Source organism: Lissotriton helveticus, chromosome 11, assembly GCF_964261635.1.
Source record: "Lissotriton helveticus chromosome 11, aLisHel1.1, whole genome shotgun sequence".
NCBI lineage: Eukaryota > Metazoa > Chordata > Amphibia > Caudata > Salamandridae > Lissotriton > Lissotriton helveticus.
In genome coordinates, this window is record NC_136072.1 from 1,085,104,853 (window position 1) to 1,085,126,735 (window position 21,883).

At 47.1% G+C, this 21,883-nt stretch overlaps 1 protein-coding gene across 2 annotated transcripts in view; it reads left to right on the top strand.

Annotated features, from left to right (window-relative positions):
• GATC (glutamyl-tRNA amidotransferase subunit C) overlaps nt 1-21,883 on the top strand; it is a 67,666-nt gene that overhangs the window by 40,620 nt on the left and 5,163 nt on the right. Inside the window, exons 2-5 of one of the 2 annotated variants that reach the window (XR_013602583.1) lie at nt 10,600-10,650; nt 12,769-12,938; nt 18,289-18,392; nt 19,962-20,087. Coding sequence is in view for 1 of the 2 variants with exons in the window: in XM_078667688.1 (XP_078523814.1) it covers nt 10,600-10,650; nt 12,769-12,938; nt 18,289-18,392 (325 nt within the window). In the remaining variant the exon portion in view is untranslated. The remainder of the gene's footprint in view (nt 1-10,599; nt 10,651-12,768; nt 12,939-18,288; nt 18,393-19,961; nt 20,088-21,883) is intronic. The other variant, XM_078667688.1, reaches the window with a different exon arrangement.

Here is a 21,883-nt window from a genome sequence, read left to right on the forward strand (position 1 = left end):
TTAATTGCTGCAGGAAAGTGTTGAACAGTTTGGGTGGTACATAAACATTTAGGTATACTACTTTGGAATCTCTGACAGACCCCTTAACCATAATGTATCTTCCTGGTCTGTCCTGACAACAGGGCTGTTTTAGTTTTTTAGGTTTTAGTCCCTTAGAAAGGGAATTGTTTCCTACATAGTATCACTACTCCCTTCGCCCCCTCCCCCTGGAAAAAAGCCTACATACTTGACCTTCCCAAACCAATATCTGACTAAAAAGTCACATACATTGTCCAGTAAGTGGCTTTCTTGAAACATTACAATATCTGGACCATAGAACCTTCTGGTCTGCAGCACCACCCACCTTTTCATTTTGTTTAAGAGCACATTTATATTATGTGTCAGGAAATAAATTCTTTCCCTATCTCTGTTTTGATTTAAAGAAGTCATGTTTGTGTTCCTGCTTAAAATCTGAGTCTCCCATTAAGGGACTGACCACTGTATTGAATAACATAGCAACTAACATAACAGTGAATAAAAACAAAAAACAACCCAAGAATCTCAATGAGTGTGGCCTCGCTTATCCACGGGACTCTTGGGGCAAGATCTTCATCCGAGTGTACTCCGTTATTCCTTACAATGAGCCCCACGTTAGTGTCCTTGGTGAGCCTCTACTTTCTCTGTCCCTCATTGCTTATGGAGGTCCTTCATTTCCGTCTGCCAGTCCCTTGCAAGCGTGACTTCAAGCTTTTCAGGGTAGAGGAGCATGTATCTCAGACCCATGGCTCGGAGCTTTGCATATATTTAAACAATTTGTACTGTTGCTGTACTAGTTTATTACAGTCTGTTTTTAGGCTCACGTTTCAGTCTTTAGTGTTCAGGATACGGGCTATAAGCACCTGTGCTGAGGCACCGGATGGAGGTCTAAGGCCAACCGCCTGATGATTTGTTTCAACCAGGAAGCATGAAGAGAGTCTTCCCTCTGGTATAATCCACCTCAGCCAGTGTAACAAGAACATCTCTGGGCCATTGCCCTCCACACCCTTGGGAAAGCCTACAAAACATAGATTATTGAGGTGGTCCCCACATTCCGATTCTTTAACCCAGTTGCTTTAAGATGGCAGCCAGTTGATATACCCTGTTTTTCAGTTTTTTGACCATGTCCTCAGTTCAGATATTCGATCTTCTGACTCCGTTACCCTCTCAATTGTATTTCTGAGGTCCTGCTGCAAGAGGACAGCGTCCATCCCCACGTTCCCTATTTTGGTTTTTAGGGCAGTACAAATTAACTGAATCACCTGAAGGATGAGATCACTCGTGGAGACGGGTCATGATGACCAGTATCTGAGTTATTTGAATGTGATGCTGCTCCCTGGGGGCTGGGACTATGCTATTGTTGTAGAATTCTTGTCTGTCATACACTGATGCGAGATAAGGGTTGGTTTATCATTAGCCATATGTGCCAATTGAGCAGCGTCTGTCCACTTTGAGGCTTCCTTAGCAATCTGTAGGAGTTGCACTTCCCTTGAGGCACGTTATTTCTCAGCCCCCTCCCATAGACTAACTTGCCTTCCTGGCATGGCACAGTTGTTGGGCCTCTCCAGGGTAGCACACTAAATCGTATTGACCTCCCACTCTTCTGGATATTGGCTTTATACTAAATTAGGGAGAATCTATGGTGAGTTGCTCTATAAGTAACAAGGCTGATCATCGTACCATTCTGTGATGTCCCTCTCACAAAATAGCTTTACATGCCTCTGTTCAGTTCCCAAATCATTAGGTAATGACCACATGTGCTAATTGACGCTACACACACTTCACGCTTTCAGATGTTATGCTCCTCACATCTGTACCAGGCAGCAGTCCTCATTCCACCATTCGTGGCTTTAGATCCCCAGCAGACACCCAGAAAATTTGATGAGTGACACCTTCTTAGCAGTGTTGGGCTTTACTGAGGTGCTAATCCACTCTTCTCAGGGCCAGAGCTTTTGCCGTTCTAGGTGTCTGCTTCTCTCCGCATGCACACAGCCTCAGGTGTAGGTTAGTTATATTGCTTGGCGTTCTATCACCACACGTTCTATTACCTGCTATCTCCGCTCCAGACCCCGTTCCGCACCGGCTGAGTGCCGTTTGCGCGGAGGGTCGAACTGGTGAGCGCCATTCCCCGCCTTCTTTGCTCCACTTCCGCACTGACGCATTCAGCGCAGGTTAGCGGTCTAGTGGTTTTGGACCTCGAGTATTTATTGGGGCCAAACGCGGGACACAGTTGACAGACGCGGCGAATCAGGCTGCCAATGTGTTGCTATCTACTTACTGTGTACCTAGCTGATTACTAGCTTTTAAAGCGGCTCCTCCGCAATTATTCCTGTGCATGTGTTTTTAACCCCTTCAGCGCTAATGACAAGGGTAACTCGTCATGGACTTTCCATTGATTTCAATGGAAAGTCAATGGAGCTCATCGAACACCCTTAGCAGCCAAGTGGTTAAACTTGTGTTTATTTTTTTTTGTATTTTTTTTATTTTTTTAAAACCTTTATTGTACAGAGAGTGCTCACAAATACGGGCCTACAACCCAACGGGCTGGCCACCACATAGCAAAGCATAATTAGCAATACAAAAGTGTCCACAGGATATGACGGCAAAGAAACAGGAGAAACACCAAAAACCATAGAGCAAGCGCAGGAACAGGAAATTAGAAGGGCAATTTTCTTTTTTTTAAGGGGACGGGGAGTACAGGATCATGACGGGCAGTGAAGCAAACAAACAGGGAGGGGCCGTGGTGAGCCGCGATCCGGCGATCAGAAAAATACAGGATAAAAACATCATGAAGGAAACACATCAATAAACACAAGCCCAATCGGAGGACCACAAGGAGAGGCAATGGCGCACGCCATCCAACGCCCACCCACCACAGCAACCACCCGACTTACCAAACATTAATAAAAAAAAGACCCAATCATAAAAAGCAATACGAAACGCACCCCAACAAAAGGAAGGAAACCCCCCATAAAGGGGGAGGGGAAGGAAGAAAAAGGAAAAAGAAGGGACTCCTACCCAATCACGCGCCCCCCGGCGACAAAGCAGGAAAACAAAATCCGGTACAGAGCAGACATTAAAGGTCGATGATAGAACACATAGCGAAACATAATCACAGTACGACCGGAAGGTATATGCATCAGAAACACGCCAGGGGGACACATGACGAGACAGAGTCCCGAAAAAGGAAATACTCAAGAGCCATAGAACAAAAAAAGGGAGAAAAAAAGGGGGAGGAAAAAGACCCCCCAAAATTACAGACCCCCCCACCCACCCCAAAAGCCCACCCTGCACCCCTGCAGAAGGCTATGGCCTACCCCCCCGCAGCGTGCCTGTCGCCCTAATTAGAACCCGAAATATAGAAGAGCAAGGACAAGACAGAAACAAAGGACAAAAACGGGAGAGGGGAAGGGAAAAAGGGAAAGTATCACACACGGGAGAGGGCCAAGGGACAGTATTATCTGCACCCACCCACCCGCCTGAGAAGAAGGGGGCCGGGCCCACGGGAAGTCAAAAATTATCAGGATACATTTCAGGAGCCCCGTAAGGTCACACATAATCATACCAGTACATGCCGATCATCAAACCAATACAAGACTACCGCACACAGAGGCAAATTCGTATCAGCCCTGTCCTCGTCTGTCCAAAGTTGTAGCCGTCCGATCCAACAGGAACCAGACAGCGAAGAACCGAAGGCATAGAACAGGGAGATCTGGCGGCAGTCCGGAGAAGAAACGTGGAGGAAAACACGGGAGATCCAGGAAAGTCATGGTATATCGCACACATCGCAGGCACAGGTCCAGGGACAGTTCAAGAGAGGCCGACCCAGCTGGGCAGGTACAGGAGCCATGGCCGGTCAGTCGAGACGAGAAGGAGCAGGAAGAGTCATCGAGGCCAGGCCAGACGGAATCCGGCCCCCGGACAAGCGGCAAAGGAGACAGCACATGACAATGAAGGGCAACGGTACTTCGCACACCCACAGACGCGGCTGTCGCCGGGGCCATAATCCCTAGGATAATTCCAGCCGCACCCTGCAACGGTGAGGCCACACCCGATGTTAGGGGCCCAAACGGCCCGAAGAGAGGATCCGCCTCCAGAGCGAGGACGGGTGCAGCCAGAGAGGTTCGCCAGGAGTGCAGGGCATCCAGGATATCTCGAAGTGTAGGAAAACCTTTACAATATCCGGCACCCGGGCCATGCGGCGGGCCTCCAGCGCTCGTCCAGGCCCGGCTGAGACATTCAGGGTCGGCCGCCATCTTGGAAGCCCGGCAAGGCCGCTGCGGCCGTCAACCCCCGTCGGGGCAGCAGCAAGGCAAATGAAGACCAGCCGACCGGCGGCAGGGCACCCCGGGGCAGGAAGGAGGCCCACCAGAAGAAGGGTAATCGCCGGCCCCCCAGTGCCGCCGGCCCCGTTCTCCGAGTCCGGGCGGAAGAAATCAAAATGGCCGGACCGGAGAACAAAGGGGGGAACAAGCCGGATATACGAGTAGCCCCGTCAATGGAAGGCAGCGCCTCCACCCAAGGCCTCCGGCCCACCGGAGTCGGCCAGCAAGCACAGCCGGCCTACACGCACAACGGCCTCCACGACCACCTCCACTGCGCCATCAAGGGCCGATCATCGTGCTCCGTCCCGTCCGGGCGCCGCCGAGAGGTCCAGGCCGGCCCGCCCCGGAGGCTCCGAAGCGAGCGGGAGCGCCGCACAGGATCCACGGCACCCAGGACCACCGGAGCAAAGGGTGAGTGCCTGCAAGGCGTCTTAGTACTACAGCACAGCAAAGAGGGCTTCCCGGGGCAGGATAACGTCAGGATAGACGAGGAAAACAGGCAGGCGGACGGAGCCGAGCTAAAACACGGCCATCTCGGACGCGAGCTAGGCTCCTCCCCCCTTGTGTTTATTTTTAATCGCTATTTGCAATTGCTTGGCTCCTTTGAGCAACCTTACCTGCTATCTCCGCTCCAGACCCCGTTCCGCCCCGGCTGAGTGCCGTTTGCGCGGAGGGTCGAACTGGTGAGCGCCATTCCCCGCCTTCTTTGCTCCACTTCCGCCCTGACGCATTCAGCGCAGGTTAGCGGTCTAGTGGTTTTACGTCCCTTATACATATTATGACGTTATGGCGGAAGCGCAGCGGACGAGCGCAGCGGGAGCGCCGTTGTCGCGCCGAAGTCAAGCCAAAGTCCTGCCCGTCTGCGCCCGTCAGCGGCCAACCGCGCCCAGCGGCCTTACACTCTGCCGAGAAATTTTCATATTCATCTCAGGACCTACATTCTTTCAGCCATAATGTCCCCTTGCCGCCTGAGGCCATTAGGAGGGCCCAGGCATGCGGCATTGCTCGTTCTTCGCGCATGTCCCTTGCCCCTCTGTCCAGCCCTACCCCACCATCCGTATCCCCCTTTCCCTCCCCTCCTATCCCTGCGTCTTGCACTCTAGCCATTCGTTATTTAAATACACGCTCCTTGGTGAGGCACCAATTGGACATTTATCGTCTATTGGATGATACCGATACAGATATTCTTTTTCTGTCTGAGACTTGGCTGACCGAGGACTCAGTGCCTGACATTTTAGCCGCTATCCCTAACGGGTATTATATTTTACATGTTAACCGTCCCAGGGGGCAAGCCGGTGGCGGAGTTGCAGCCATTATTCGCAAGGAATATGTTTTTTCAATCTTAGATTGCACTCCCATTCCTGATACTCAAATGCTTGTTATACAGCTTCGCTCTGTTACCACTTCCCTTACCTGTGCGCTCATGTACAGACCCCCCTCCTACATGCCTTCTTTTCCTCAGTCAGTCGGGGAGATGGTTTCCCAGCTCCTCATTAATCACTCTAGGATCCTTATCCTGGGTGATTTTAATTACGGGCCTAATGATCCTCAAGAAAGTCGACTGTCTGAACGGTTCTCAGAAACCCTCGTCAGTCTGAACTGCCAACAACTGATTTCTAATCCCACCCATTGTAAGGGTCACATACTTGATCAGGTTTGGTCGGTCAATCTTGACATCGACCCTCCTCTGATCACTCCATGTACCTGGTCAGACCACTATATTATTTCTTTCTCAGTTGACCTTCCCAGCTTTTACCGCCCCCCCCCCGCCCAGCGAACATTAGGGCCCGCAACTGGAAAAATGCTAACCTGCCAAAACTTCACTCTCTCTTGGCAGCTTCAGTCCCTCCAGATTCTGAATTAGTATCCCACCAAGCCTCTTCTCTTGAGTACTGGTTGAAGGAAGCAGCTGATTCTGTAGCTCCCCTAAAGACCATAAAAGTCCAGCGCCCCCACGATGCCCAGCGCTGGTTTAATGACCAGCTTAAATCTGACAAACTCGCTCTTCGCCAAGCTGAACGCCGCTGGCGCCACAAGTACGACCCTTCACTCAAGATAGAGTTTACCACTCTACTGAACAAATATAAATCGTCGAAACTTGAGGCAAAAACTTCCTATTTCTCCAGGAAAATCTTGGAGTTGGCTTCAAAAGCCAAAGACATTTTTTCAATTGTCAATGAGCTCTCCCTCCCCGATCGCATCACTCTTCCCCTGGTGCCTACCCAGGCTCTGTGTGATGAGCTCAATGCCTTCTTCCAAGACAAAATTTCCATCATTAAAACTAATATTTCTCCACCTTCTCCTTCCAAATCCTTTCCCCTTCCTCCTGTAAACCCTCAGGAATTTTCTACTTTTCCTCTTATTTCTACTTCTGAGTTCCACAGCCTCCTTCATAAAGTCTGCTCCGGCTCTCCCAGGGATTGTTGCCCCCCCCACATCCTGAAGGAAATTTTCATGGCCTGTCCCGGTCCAGCCTTGGCCCTTCTCAACTCCTCCCTAACATCAGGAGTTGTCCCAGAGGCCTTCAAGCAGGCCGTGGTACTACCCATTTTAAAGAAACCCGGCGCAGACCCACTTGTGCTGAGTAACTACAGGCCCATTTCTCTTCTCCCTTTTTTGGGAAAGATCCTAGAAACCTATGTCACCAGGTGCCTGAGCTCGTTTGTGGAGACTTCCCTTTTCTTGGATCCCCAGCAGGCTGGTTTTCGCCCTCTCCATTCCACCGAGATGGTGATTGCGGCTGTCATGGACACCCTCAGAGCTGGTGCTGATAATAATCTCTCCCAAGCCCTGGTATTGTTGGATCTCTCGGCGGCATTTGACACGGTCGATCATGCTATTCTGATCGGCCGTGTCAGAAACGCCGGCATCCAGGGCATTGCTCTGGACTGGGTGCGGTCCTTTTTGCAAGGCCGCTCGCAGGCAGTTCACCTGTCTACCTTTGCTGCTCCCTTCTCCCCCCTCACTTGTGGTGTCCCTCAGGGCTCTGCCCTTTCTCCCCTTCTTTTTAATTTGTATATGCAACCACTTATGGTTTCCCTTCGTCACTCCCCTGCTACTATTTATAACTATGCAGATGACCTTCAGTTGGTCTTTCCCTTGGACACTTCACCTTCCTCCCGATCTAATTTTCAAACCACATTGTTGTTTATTTCTGACTGGATGGCTCACAGCCAGCTCAAGTTGAATCCGTCTAAGACAGAACTTGTCCTGGTAGGTGGCCCTACTAACTCTTGGGATGACAACTACTGGCCCCCTTCTCTTGGCACCCCTCCTCGCCCGGTCAGCACTGTGAAAAGCCTTGAAGTGGTCATCTCTGAGGATTTATCCATGAAACCCCAGATCTCGGCTGTGACATCATCCTGTTTTTTCCAACTGCGCAGGATCCGTAAGATCTGTCGCTTTCTTACCAGAGAGGCACTCATTCTAGTTCTACTGGCTCTGGTCATCTCCGGGATTGACTTTGCCAATCTTCTGTATGTGGGGATTCCTGCCTATCAACTTCAAAAACTCCAGTTAATTCAAAATCAGGCAGCCCGTCTGGTGTTTCACCAACCTAAACACCAGCATGTTTCTCCTCTTTTGAGGAGCCTTCATTGGCTCCCAGTGGCCCAACGGTGCTCCTTTAAACTTGGATGCACTGTCTTTAAATCTCTTCACATCCGCGCCCCTGAATTTGTGTCCTCCAAACTAAAGAGATACCTTCCCACCCGCAATCTTAGATCGTCTGCTGATAATCTTCTCTGCATTCCATCTAATCGCCGAAAAAAGCACGGTGGCCTGCACTTTTCTTCTCTCGGCCCCATCTTTTGGAACTCCCTCCCCTCTTCTTTTCGCCACTGTCCTACTTATGAGTCATTTAGGAAAACCTTGAAAACTTTTCTTTTCAAAGCAGCTGCAGTATGATATCCTGGCCCCGGCTTGCTATGTCTGTTATGAGCGCCATGAAACCGTTTCGGTGTACGTGCGCGGTATAAAATTTTTAACATAACATAACAGAGAGTAGAATAATCAAGTAGCCCTGCGATGTTAGTCAGATTTTGGACGCTAAATGAAGCAGGTTGATGCTATGAGGCAGAAACCCCAGAAAATCATGTCCACCACATTGGCTGCCAAAGTCATGTCCACCATGTTTTTTAGTATATCACAGTTTTACTAGTTTTATTTACTTATAAGTTAATTAAGTTACTTTCCCTTTTTTAAATAAGACATTGACTTGACTTTAGTTACTGTGTGTTGTTTACTTTGTCATAATAAATGTTCCTGCTCCTGGAGTAATCATGTACTGCTCACCCTGTATACCCTAAGAGAGTCAAGTACCTCAAGGCAGTACTATGGCTATCCTATTTGGTATGCACCAGCAAGTGGTAAACATTGGTAGCCACATAAGTTACGCTCCACTAGAAGTAGTACATTCCACTGTGACCATTTCAAAGTGTTTAAAAGAAAAAATCCAGGTCACTGTGAGAGGATATACATTTGTTTTTCACTTTGTGCCTGAATGTTTTATGTAATTTGTTTTTGTATCCAATAAATTTGGTGTGATATATGTACGTTTTATACGTTACAAAACACACACGCAGAGGGCAGACGCTACTTAGAACAGCACACAACAAATTGAATTGTGTCTTAAAGTAACAAAAAGGTGCACGAAACCAGGGAATACTTCCCTCTATACTCCCCACAACGTGGGACCAAGTCCCACAACAAATTACACTGCAAAAGGTTTCAGCACTGTTGTACATACATATTACTTTATCATATTACAGTCCACAAGTTATCAGCATAATAAAGAAGAATTGTCCAACTCCTGTGGTATGTATTTTCAAATGCAGTTTTCACTTTATTTTTTCATCAATGGATTCACTCCACAATTCCATAAAGCATAGCCAACGCGTTTCGTCTACTGAGAGACTTCTTCAGGGCTTGAATGTATTTCGAACATTACACTGTAACGTGAGTGACGGGCGGTTATCAGGCCGCTAAGGAATTGTGAAACAATAAAGAAACCATCTTTTCGGGGATAGAAACACTACGAAATGTGATGCAACACTTTTGTTGCCATACATTCAAGCCCTGAACAAGTATCTCAGTAGATGAAACGCGTTGGCTATGCTTTATGGAATTGTGGAGTGAATCCATTGATAAAAAAATAAAGTGAAAACTGCGTTTGAAAACACATACCACAGGAGGTGGACAATTCTTCTTTATTGTGCTGATAACTTGTGGACTGTAATATGATAAAGTTATATGTATGTACAAGAGTTCTGAAACCTTTTGCAGTGCACGTTTTATACGTTACCTTATCCTTTGCCTCACATCCCTCACTAGATATTAGTGTGTGTAGCACTTGTTTTCATGATTAATGATTATTTTTGACTAAAATAAATCATTGTAAGTCCTAATTAATTTGTGCTCTGTTATTCGTATCATGTGTTTAGATATTTTTCATTCGAATCATTAATTGATATCCCGATGAAATTAAGGGAAAATCAGTCTGAAAGTTATTTGTCTTTATAAAGTAAAAACTGTGGCAGAACCACTGTTTGTTTATAATTTCCCTGCATTGAAAGTTTGACGGAGCCGTATGTCAAACTTTCAAGTTTTTCTATTTTCTCAAATTAAACATCAAAGTGCGATTTTGTTTTTGGAAAACCAAAATGCCCCCCCTACCTATGGGAGATATCTCCCATGGCAAATAGGGCATTTTGAAGCTTTCCCTACAACTTACAACCAGGATTTTCCTGTTGGTGACGGGCAGTGAAAACTGACCTGTATGTTCTCCCATCTAAATTAGGTGGGTGGACATACAGATCAACCAATGACAGCCCTTAATTATTTGGGCCAACGAAGAGGTGTAACCACGGTGGAGACATAATAGTCTCTGAAACTGTTACACCAAAGCTCTGCCTGTATTTAAATCAGGCAGGCTGACCATTATGTTGGCGAAATGTTTATTCCAGCACGGTTGCAATGGAGTACCCTTTCCACCAACATATAAATTAGGCCCCGTGTCTGTAGTACAATCAGAACTGTTCAACATAACCTTCATATCCATTAACACTCTGCAAACTTGATCAATATAATTACAATCTTCTTCATCGCCATACTGTAACTTTTTCAAGTCCACTCTTGTACGAGAGGAAGGATGTATATACATAATAATGGTAAACCTAATAAGGCACAACCATCTTTGCTTAGTTTTACTGAAATATTTCAGTTTGCTCATGTTAACATGCTATTTTTTTGTCCATTGCAGATTCCCCAGAACCCAACATGGCAAATGAATGAAAAAATGCAGCCTCTCGAGGTACATAAATAAGAGCTTAATGTGTCTTTGCAAACTAGAGCCATTGCCAAGAGCTAATGTGTAGGTCTTCAAAATGGAATCTTTCCTGTACCTAGGTTCAAAAAGTGCTGCATGCACATTGGCATGTCCTATTACATAGAAAGTACATGCTGTAGGGGAGGGCCTACCCAGCAGTGTATAGCCCATTCCTCTGTCTTGCAACAGAACCAATACCCAGTCCCACCTGTACTTCGTAAGTTATCAAATCTGCTGTGGATAGGCTATCCACCTCTTGGCCAGACTTAAAACAGTCATCCCTGTACAGAATGTAAACCAGCACACACGGGTTCGCATTATACTGTATTGATTTACATTTATATAGCGCTTACTACCTCTGAGCTTCAAGGTGTTGAAACACTTTGTCTGGCAGCATGCTGCTCCTAAACCCAAGGGTTGTGGTTAATTCAGTGGGTACTAGTTATAGGGATTAATCTTGTGCTCTGTAGGAAACCGTTCCATGCCTTTGCTTCAGTTTCTTTGTGACAGATTAAAGGGGCTTGGATTAGATGTGATCATTATACGGGCTGTTCGAGTTCACGCAAATGATTGGTGGGATCACGGTAGAAACAAACAAGATTATTTGAAATAGTGCTATGTTAGGTACTTTGAATAAGCACAAGCACCTTGTGAATGGTCTGCCCACTGCTAGGCTATTTCCAGACCACCGCTTCCGCAAGGACAGCTGATCAGCTCAGGGTTGGAAGTGTAAAGATATGGTTGAACACATATATGGGAACATATCGAGAACTTTTTCTCAAACAGCGTGATCTCATGGGAGAGTACTTTCCCTGTCCTGGGTGTTTCATGTAACGCTTTGATGACTGTATACCATGTTTCATAAATCTGTTTTGTGACCAGACCTGTTTCTCTGTGTCTGACCTTTTTCACTTTGTCAGCGAGAGCATGGTCTACTCGCCCCTCTCTTGTAAAGTTCCGCTGATATGTAAAATAAGGAAACTGGCTCTGATATCCTGTGTGCACTTAGAGTGCGTGTACAGTGAGAATGTAACATATGGTAGTGTGCGTAAGTCTGTGTACTGAAGTTAGTGGGATCCTTTTGGGTTAAGCCTGGCCATCGATGGATGGAGCTTCCCACAAACAATGAGCACAGTCCTGTACCTGGAGGGTAGAGATTCAGGCACTGGATGGGGGAGGATGGTTTTTTAATAATATTTGATTTCAGTAGTAGGCATGGGGTTGTCTTACTTTCTAGAATTCATACACACAAATTCATTTACTTCCCTATAGATTATCATATAACATTTCAGACTTTCCATTTTTCTTATCAGTTAAGAAGAATTCATAATTTTTTTAGACACATTGGCCATTATTACCAGTGGTTGGAGCGATATTCCTAGAAGGTATACTGCACCTGGCAATTCCGAGTAGCATCATGTTTCCAAGCCTAGAATTTCAAAATCTCAAATCGCACACCCTGCAATTCCGGTCCTGGAAACGTCAGGCCTGTTTCACCAGGTGTAGATGTACACCTGGCGATGGCTATGGCCAGGAGGACCACCTGTACTCGGCCCATCACATACAGCACCACAGTGCTCCTCTTAGGCTGACCCTACCTTGCCCTGTCTGACTTGACCCCCAACCGTGTGACTGCCACCCACGACCCCCATTGCCCATCCTGCTGAACAGGTGGGAGATGTCAGTGGATTTGTTAACAGAATCTTGGGGAAACCACTGAAAAAGTACCCAATGTACTCGGACCTATGTGGATATATTCCATTCCAGGGACAGTTTCCTAACTGCTGAATTTTTAGGCAGCTTCAGAAACTTCATCCTACTCATAAACCCGTGGAAAATCCAGCAAATTTATAATGGGGCTATTGTGTCATGCCAGGTATTTGCATAGGTTTGTATATTTTAGTAATGTCATGTTCCTCTATTGCCAATTAATCGTTGGCCATATGTAAGACAGGGTATTGACACGTCATTTTGATCCATCGGGCGTGTTGACGATTGTGGAGGCAGGCTGACACAGACCATTCATTAATATCAGCTGCTCTCAACATCAGTACAATGATGGTAGGTCTTGCCTCTCATGTATGTATGTGTATTTTTCACCAGACACCACAGGTAACCGTTGAGCTGATAGAGCACTTGGAACGTCTGGCCTTGGTTGATTTTCGAAACCAGGAGGGTGTTGAGCGCTTGGCAAAGGCCATTCAGTTTGCTGATCTGCTTCAGGAGGTCGATACGGAAGGAGTGGAACCAATGGACTCTGTACTAGAAGACAGGTAACTAACTATCCTCCATAGGGTTAGGGAGCACATATCCTGTCTGTGTAGGGCACAAATAGCCATATTTTTAGAAAACATAGGGCCTAATGTATTATTCTTAGATCGCAAACAGTCATTGTGCGAACACAGCGACTGGTTTGTAACCTGAGAATACGTTTGCAGTGTGTAAATGTACAACATCTGTCAAAGCACAAAAATGAAACCATTAATGTTAATAAGGCAGGATTCTGTTTTGCAAATCTTACCTATAGTATTGCGAATGCAAGGATGGAGGCTACAAGGCACAATAGACCTCCAGTCTAATCAAAAATTGCTGTTTTTTAGGTCTCGCTGAGCCAGCGCATGCGCTGCTCGGAGAGACATTTAGTAGGTGAGTTTTCAAAGTGATACAGGCTGACCTAACGCTTGCCTTCACGCGAGCGTGCACGCGCGCAGACGCCATCTATCACCTCAGTCACATGGCTCATTAAGACTTGCTGCATGCTCCTCCACCCCCTTGCTCTCTGCCCTCACTACCCCCTCCCACGCAGCCCTCCTCCTCTGTAGCAACCCTCTTCCCTGCCTAGCCTTTCCTCACGACCAACGCATAAATACACAACCACACTCCCCCACAACCACATACACCCACAACCACATACACCCACAACCACATCCCCACACCCACAATCTTAAGCAACCACACACAACCACACACACAACCATACACACACACACAACCACACCCACACACAACCACACACACACACACAACCACATACACAACCACACCCACAACCACACACAACCACACGCACAACCACATACAACCACACACAACCACACACACACAACCACACATACACAACCACACACACAACCACACAAAAACAACCAAACCCACAACCACACACACACCCACAACCACACACATCCACAACCACACACATCCACACCCATACACACACCCACAACCACACAACCACACACACAACGACACACACACACAACATAAACGTACACACAACCCAACCACACACACAACCACACACAAACACAACCACACACAACCACAGACACAACACAACCACACACAACTACACGCACAACCACACACAACCACACCCACACACACACACACAACCACACTCACAACCACACACAACAACCACACACAACAACCACACACACAACCACACACAACCACACACAACACACAACCACACCCACACACACAACCACACACACACAATCACAACCACACCCACACACACAAACACACACAACCACACCCACACACACCCACAACCACACACACACACACAACCACACACATACACACACACAACCACACACACAACCACACACACATCCACACACACAACCACACACACAACCCCATCCACACACAACTACACACACAACCACGACACACACAACCACACACAACCACAACCACACACACAACCACACACGACGACACACACATCCACACACACAAACACAGACAACCACACACAATCCCCACACACACCCCCACACCCACAACCACACACAGCCACACACAACACACACACACTACACACACAACCACACACACAACCACACATACAACCACACACAACCCCACAACACACAAAACCACACACACACACAGCCACAACTACACACACACACAGATACAACCATACACAACTACACCCACACACACAGCCGCACACACAGAACTACACACAACCACAACTACACACACAACCACACCCAACCCCACAACCACACCCACACACAACCACAACTACACACACATATACACACACACACAACCAACCACACACACACACACACAGCCACAACCACATCCCCACACAACCACACACAACCTTACACAACTACAAAAGCACACACAACTACACAACCACACACACACAACTACACACACACACAACCACACACAACCACATACAACCACACACAACCACAACCACACACACAACCACACACACAACCACACACACAACCACACACAACCAAATACACACACAACCACACACACAACCACACACAACCAAACACACACAACCACACCCACATACAACCACACACACAACCACACACACACAACCACACACACACAACCACACACACACAACCACACACACACAACCACACACACAAACACCCACACACAACACCCACAACCACACACATACACAACCACACATACACAACCACACACACAACCACAACCACACACACAACCACACACACACAACCACATACAACCACACACACACACAACCACACACACACAACCACACACACACACCACCACACACACACAACCACGCACACAACCACACACTCACACAAACCACACACACAACCACATCCACACACAACCATACACAACTACAAAAGCACACAACCACACACACACAACCACACCCACACACAAGCACACACATACACAACCACACATACACAACCACACATACACAACCACACATACACAACCACACCCACACACAGCCACACACAACCACCCACAACCACACACACAACCACACACACAACCACACCACATCCACAACCACACCCACAACTACACAACCACACACACAACCACACACACACAACCACACACACAACCACACCCACAACCCCACACAACCACACACAACTACACAAGCACACACAACTACACAACCACACACCCACAACCACACACACACAAATCACACACACACACAACCACACACATACACACAACCACACACACACCACAACCACACAACCACACACACAACCACACACAACCACACATACACAACCACACATACACAACCACACAAACACAACCACACACACCCACACACACACACACCCACCCCCACCCCGCGGCCACTCACTGCCTATCAGCCTCCTCTCAGCCAGGTAGGGCGATCACGATCTGTTTCACTTTCACGCAATCAGTTTCACTTTCACGGCCGTGTTCGCCGTGAAAGTGTTTGCGTTTCTAGTTTTATTCAGCATTCACTCTTGTTTCCTAGTGCTTGACAATCCAATCGCTACAATATTTAAGCAGCCTGCACGTCTCCTGTCAACTATACAACTCCAAGCATTTACTCCGATCCACATAGATATCAGTGGTACAGACAAAGGTAATCAGGTTTCTTATCCTTCCTTCAAGTAATGACCAGAATGCTAAACTGCATTCGTGCCCCACTTCGTTTTAAACAGCAAACAGTTATTCTAATCGGTTTGTTTCACAGAGGTTGTGTCTTAGGAGAAGGGCAGTGGCACTCGCATGGCACTAAACGCTAGTGTGTCCAAAAGAGTTGTTTAAAGAAAAAAGTTTTATGAAAAATTGACTCTTTTAAAAATTCTGATTCCATCAGAATCCGAGTCCTCTACAACACCCTGTTTTTTGGGCTGTCGGCTGTGAAAAGGAGACCAATATTGCACCCATTTTTATTATTCTGTATCCTCGGTTCAAAACTGGGGTGCTTTTTTAACTTGTCTGTAATTCATTGCAAATCTCACCGTTACTAATTCACATTGTGTTAGCTTTGGCTTATATGCAATGCAAACTTTATCTCAATACGTTGCTGTAACAAGCTTCAAGTCCGCTAAGGAAGCCCATTCATTTGGTAATTATTTTCCACATAAGGTTGCAAGACCATAAAGTGGAGTTTCCACGATTTTGAATAGTTTCTTGTTTGAAGATGTTACTCTCTCCTGCGCACCCCACTCCTGTACTAAGGTTACGAGTGACCTTGCACCTGCCTTTCAGAGGTTCTTGCATCCACCCAAGTCTGGCCTGGCACTGGTGCTTACCAGCCTGGCACACACCCGGGGATGATGTCCGCACCTCCTCGCACCTGGCACTCACCCTTCTTCCTCTCTTGCACTCAGCATTGACTCTCTGTGACACTCAACTGTCACCTCCCTGACACTCACCCTCGACCCTCCTGGTACTCATACTTCCCCTCCCTGGCACATATCCTTCACCTCCCTGACACTCACCCATGTCCCTCCTGGCATTTACTACTCGCCCTCTTGGCATTCACCCTTCACCTCCATGGCACTAGCCCTTCATCCCCCTGGCCTGGCGGCTACCCTTCACCCCTTGCACTCACCCTTCCCCTCCCTGGCACTTACCCTTGACCCTCCTGACTCTTATGTCTCACCTCCATGGCACTCAACCTTCAGCTCCCTGGCACTCATCCTTCATCCCCCTGACCTGGCCCTCAACCTTCACCTCCGTGGCACTAGCCCTTCACCCCCTGGCCGGGCAGCTACCCCTCACCCCTGGCACTCATATTTCTCCTTCTCGGCACTCACCCTTCCCCTCCCTGGCACTCACCCTTAACTCTCCTGACTCTTACGTCTCATCTCCCTGGCACTCACTCCTCACCTCTCTGGCACTCACCCTTCACCCCATGGCCTGACAGTCACACTTGTCCCTCCTGGCATTCACTCCTCACTTCCCTGCCACTCACCCTTGACCCTCCTGGCACTAGCCCGGTTTCCCCCAAGAACAACAAATAAAAAGCGTTGGCATAGCCAATAGGTCTCGACTTTGGGACCTTATAAGTGTTAAGCCACGCAACATTTGATGTTGTTGCACCAAGGATATTGCTGCATAACTAGTCCCAAAAGCCAGACCTATTGTCTATGCCAATGCTTGTTTTCTTTTTGATTCCAGCCCTCTTTCCATAAAAGTAATAGGGGCTGCAATACAAAAAATACAGGCAAGAGGTGAAGGGCATGGGGGAGTGGCAGTATGCTCCACCTCCAGTGTGTGAGCCCACATTTGCATAATGGAAGCTCCCACTGATTAAAGCTTGGCAACCAGTCTTGGGGTAGAAAAGTATTGATGCATACACCTTACCTACCGAAGAAGTCACAATGTGTGCATGAGTAGCAATGTGTACATGGTGTCTTCCAATGGCATTTTTGAATCTCATTGTACCTTTTGTACATTGGGATTTGGGGCAACGATTTTACAAATTGCATGCTTAGCAACTGCAAAATATTTTAACACATCGGGTCCATAATACATTAGTTTATTTGGCATTGTATTTTTCAGTCTGTTGATCACTCCTGCATTTTGTGGCCTGCCCTGCCCCCACCCTCCAGCCCATTTACAAGTGCTGGACAAGATAAGAGCCAGTCACTTACTTATAAAGCTCTATTTCGGAAACTCTGTAAGACAATCTGAAGTCTAATCATGTTTAACGCAATTTCATGGCCACCCTACTCCCACCACTAAAGTTTTTGCTATAGGAGTAAGGCATATGACCATGTGGCAAACGTCCCAAGGTGCATAGATGATGGTTTACATACTCTAACCTCTGTCTTACTTCAGGTGTCTGTACCTCCAGGAAGATACAACGCTGGAAGGAAACTGTGCTGAGGAGCTGTTGAAGAATGCCAAACATACTGTAGAAGAGTATTTTGTAGCACCTCCAGGTATGGTATCAGCAGGTGTCTCCTGAATCTTGGCATATTATATATCGTTGAAAAGTTCCTCATTAGCTATGAACTCTACATTTACACCCATACTGAACGCAATTGAAATGACCATGCCCTAAAATGTCTCATTGAAACCTGTACTTTTGGACAATGATGGTGAGTGTCAGATGATAGACCAAGACCCGGTTTGGTAAGTGGGTTTGGAATCCAACCTTTTTTTCTTTAACTTAACTGTTTGTGCCAATGCTAGCTTTGAGTAAATATAGATCTGCCCTATCGGGGAGTCTAAGTCTCTAGAAACTCTTTGCATTCCTTCCAAAAGATGCACAAGGCTACCCTAGTGCGAGTCATTATATTCTCTGTTACTTCAGAATTGCATGTTATATTATGTATTTTGTTGTTAGATTATGTTGCTTGTTTGCATACCACTGCATGCCACCTTAAGGTGCTAAGAGGCGGTAGACGAGATAAAAATAATTAGGAAAGAAAAGAAAGATGAGAACAGGAGGAGACTGAAGGACAAGCCTTACAAATGGAGTGATCTTTACCAAAAAAGATTGTACCTCATTAGCTGGTTGTGAAGAAAAAGCAGGAGAAGCAAAGAGTAAATCGGAGAGTTAAGGAAGGAACAGGAGAGGAAAGGTAAAAGCGGGATGAAAAGCAATAGAAGTTAAGGGGGCAGAAATACAAGTGAGAGGAATCGGGTTCCGATGTAGAGTTAGAAATTATACTAGAGTGCTGTTGAGACAAGCCCGATATAAGATCCTTGGACATCCAGGAATAGTAGTCTCCTCCATTGCGGCAAATTGTATTCAGTCAGACCTTTCATGCTGTTTCTCTGTTACCTGTGAACTCACAGCTTCGGAGGGAGGTGGAGGAAGAGAAATCTAGGGCTACTAGGCACATTAATTTTCTTTTCTCTATGTGCACTATTTTAGGAGGGCTTGAGACGTTAGGTTCGAAGAGGATCCCTGAAGGACAGAACCTGGAACTCAGCTATAGAAGACTAACCAGAGCTAAGCTTACAGTAGATTGTCTTGATGGCTGCCCCAGAAATGCCCCTGTGCTCTTGACCCTACCTTGTGTCCAGTAAGGATCCAATAAAGACATAGAAAGTAAACTGGCTGGGCACTAGGCACAGAACCCTCCCTGCTTCACCATAGAATATCTGGAGCCACAGTGTTGCGACAGATGTGGGGCTAGAAGGGAAATTGCATGATAGTGGAGATACAGGAAAATAATATTAATAGATGACTGAAGCTCTGCATAGTACAGTGAATTCCTGGCACCATGAAACGCATGCTACACACACAACTCTACGTGGCTGCAGCCACATCCTCACTTGCAGTAGACCTCCGTTCACCAGGCGCATGAGCAGCTCAGTGGTGAGCATGCATTCTGGCCACCAATTCACTGATCTCTTTCTCGGTTGCTGGGCCTCTAGGGATAAACAGCGGAATAGAAAGTGAATGACAGAATGGTAAAGAGGCAGGGTACTGATAGTTAAGGACCTTTGGGAGGTCCAGGTCAGGAGTTTGATGTATGCTGCTGCATTTCTCTTCATAGGAGTGCTTGATTATCACTATGGACCGCTAGCTGCACATGGTGGAAGGGAGTGGCCCGCTCAAATGTTATAGAACAAGTATATGAAGATTGCACATACAGGAAAAGGAGGCAGCTCATTCATGCCAGGCAAGTCTATGAAAGGGTGAAAAAAAGGTTTGGACTGAGTAGTTTTGTAAGCTCTGTTTCTGTGGGAGAGTGTAAGAATGCTGTTTTGGGGATAGTTTAAGAGTACAGGAGGTAGTCAAAGAACATGGACCTTAGTATAGACAGAACATTATACAGCAGTGTTTCTGTTGTAAAGTGCTATTATCATTTCTTTCCATTGCCCTTCTTTCCAGTATAAGCAATATTTTTTGATTTATATATTACATTTTTTTTGTATAGCACTGTAGCACCCATGGGCATTTAACTACTTTACATTTAACCAGAAGAATACACAGAATATAATAAGTAAAGGTAACCAGAACCAGAATAACAATGCAAAAGTAAATATGAAGCAGAGGAGAGAAGAAGGGAGGATGAGGTGGGCGAAAAAGACGTGATGCATCAATAAGAGGTAGGTCGATGTTTAGCGTGCATTGATATGGTAGGGGTTCCATGGAGTCCACCAAAGAAGAGGCGGAATCAGTGGGTTTTTAGATGTTTCCTAAATTAGATAAGTAGGTTGCATTATGACAATTGAAGGTAAAGAGTTCCATGCAGAAATTTCAGCTCCAGAAGAGAAGCTGTTTTGTGCAAAGGAAGTTCGAAGACAGAATTCTCCACCCATGAACACAACAGCAAAGAACTCTTCAACATCATCAAGGAATTCGCCCAACCTACCAGTGAGTCCACCGACATCCCACCCTCACAAGACCTCTGCGACAAACTCAGCACCTTTTTCCACCACAAAATCAAAAGCATCTACGACAATTTCGACGAAGACAACCAACACACTGAACCCTCACCTACCACCCCTGACACCATGAAGCCAACGATCAACAACTGGACAGCCCTCATCACCGAAGACACACAGAAGACGATAAACCTAATCCACTCCGGGGCCCCCACAGACCCCTGCCCCCACCACATTTTCAACAGAGCTGTCGACACCATCGCACCCATGCTCCGCCATACCATCAACCGCTCCCTGGCAACCACATCGTTCTCCGACGACTGGAAACACGCCAAGATCAACCCCCTCCTCAAGAAACCCTAGGCGGACCTCCCTCCCTCCCCCCCCGACCTCAAAACTACAGACCCATCTCCCTGCTCCCGTTCCCAGCGAAAGTCATCGAGAAAGCCATCAACAGCCAACTCGCCATATTCAGACAAGGACCTCGACTGGATCCTCTCCTTCCTCTCCGGCAGAACGCAGAGTGTCAGACTCCCCCCCACCCCCCTTTCCTCCCGGACCCTACACCAACCACCTGCGGAGTCCCGCAGGTGTCATCCCTCAGCCCTACGCTCTTCAACGTCTACATGGCTCCGCTCGCCACCATCGTCAGAACTTACAGACTCAACATTGTGTCATACGCAGATGACACCCAACTCATCCTCTCCCTATCCAACGAACCCAACACCGCCAGACACAATTTTTCGAGAAGGCATGGAAGCTGTCACCAAATGGATGAAAAATAGCTGCCTTCAACTAAACACCAACAAAACAGAAGTACTCATCATGGGCCCACACCCCGATGCCTGGAAGCCCGCTCACCCCCACGGACATCTCACGCAGCCTGGGAATCATCCTGGACTCCTAACTCAAAATGGACCGCCAGATCAACGCCGTCTTGTCCTCCTGCTTCCACACCCTCCGCCTCCTACGCAAGAACTTCAAATGGATCTCCCTCAAACACAGAAAAACCATCACTCACGCCATGGTCACCAGCAGACTCGACTACGACAACAGACTCTACGCCGGAATAAACAAAAATCTCACA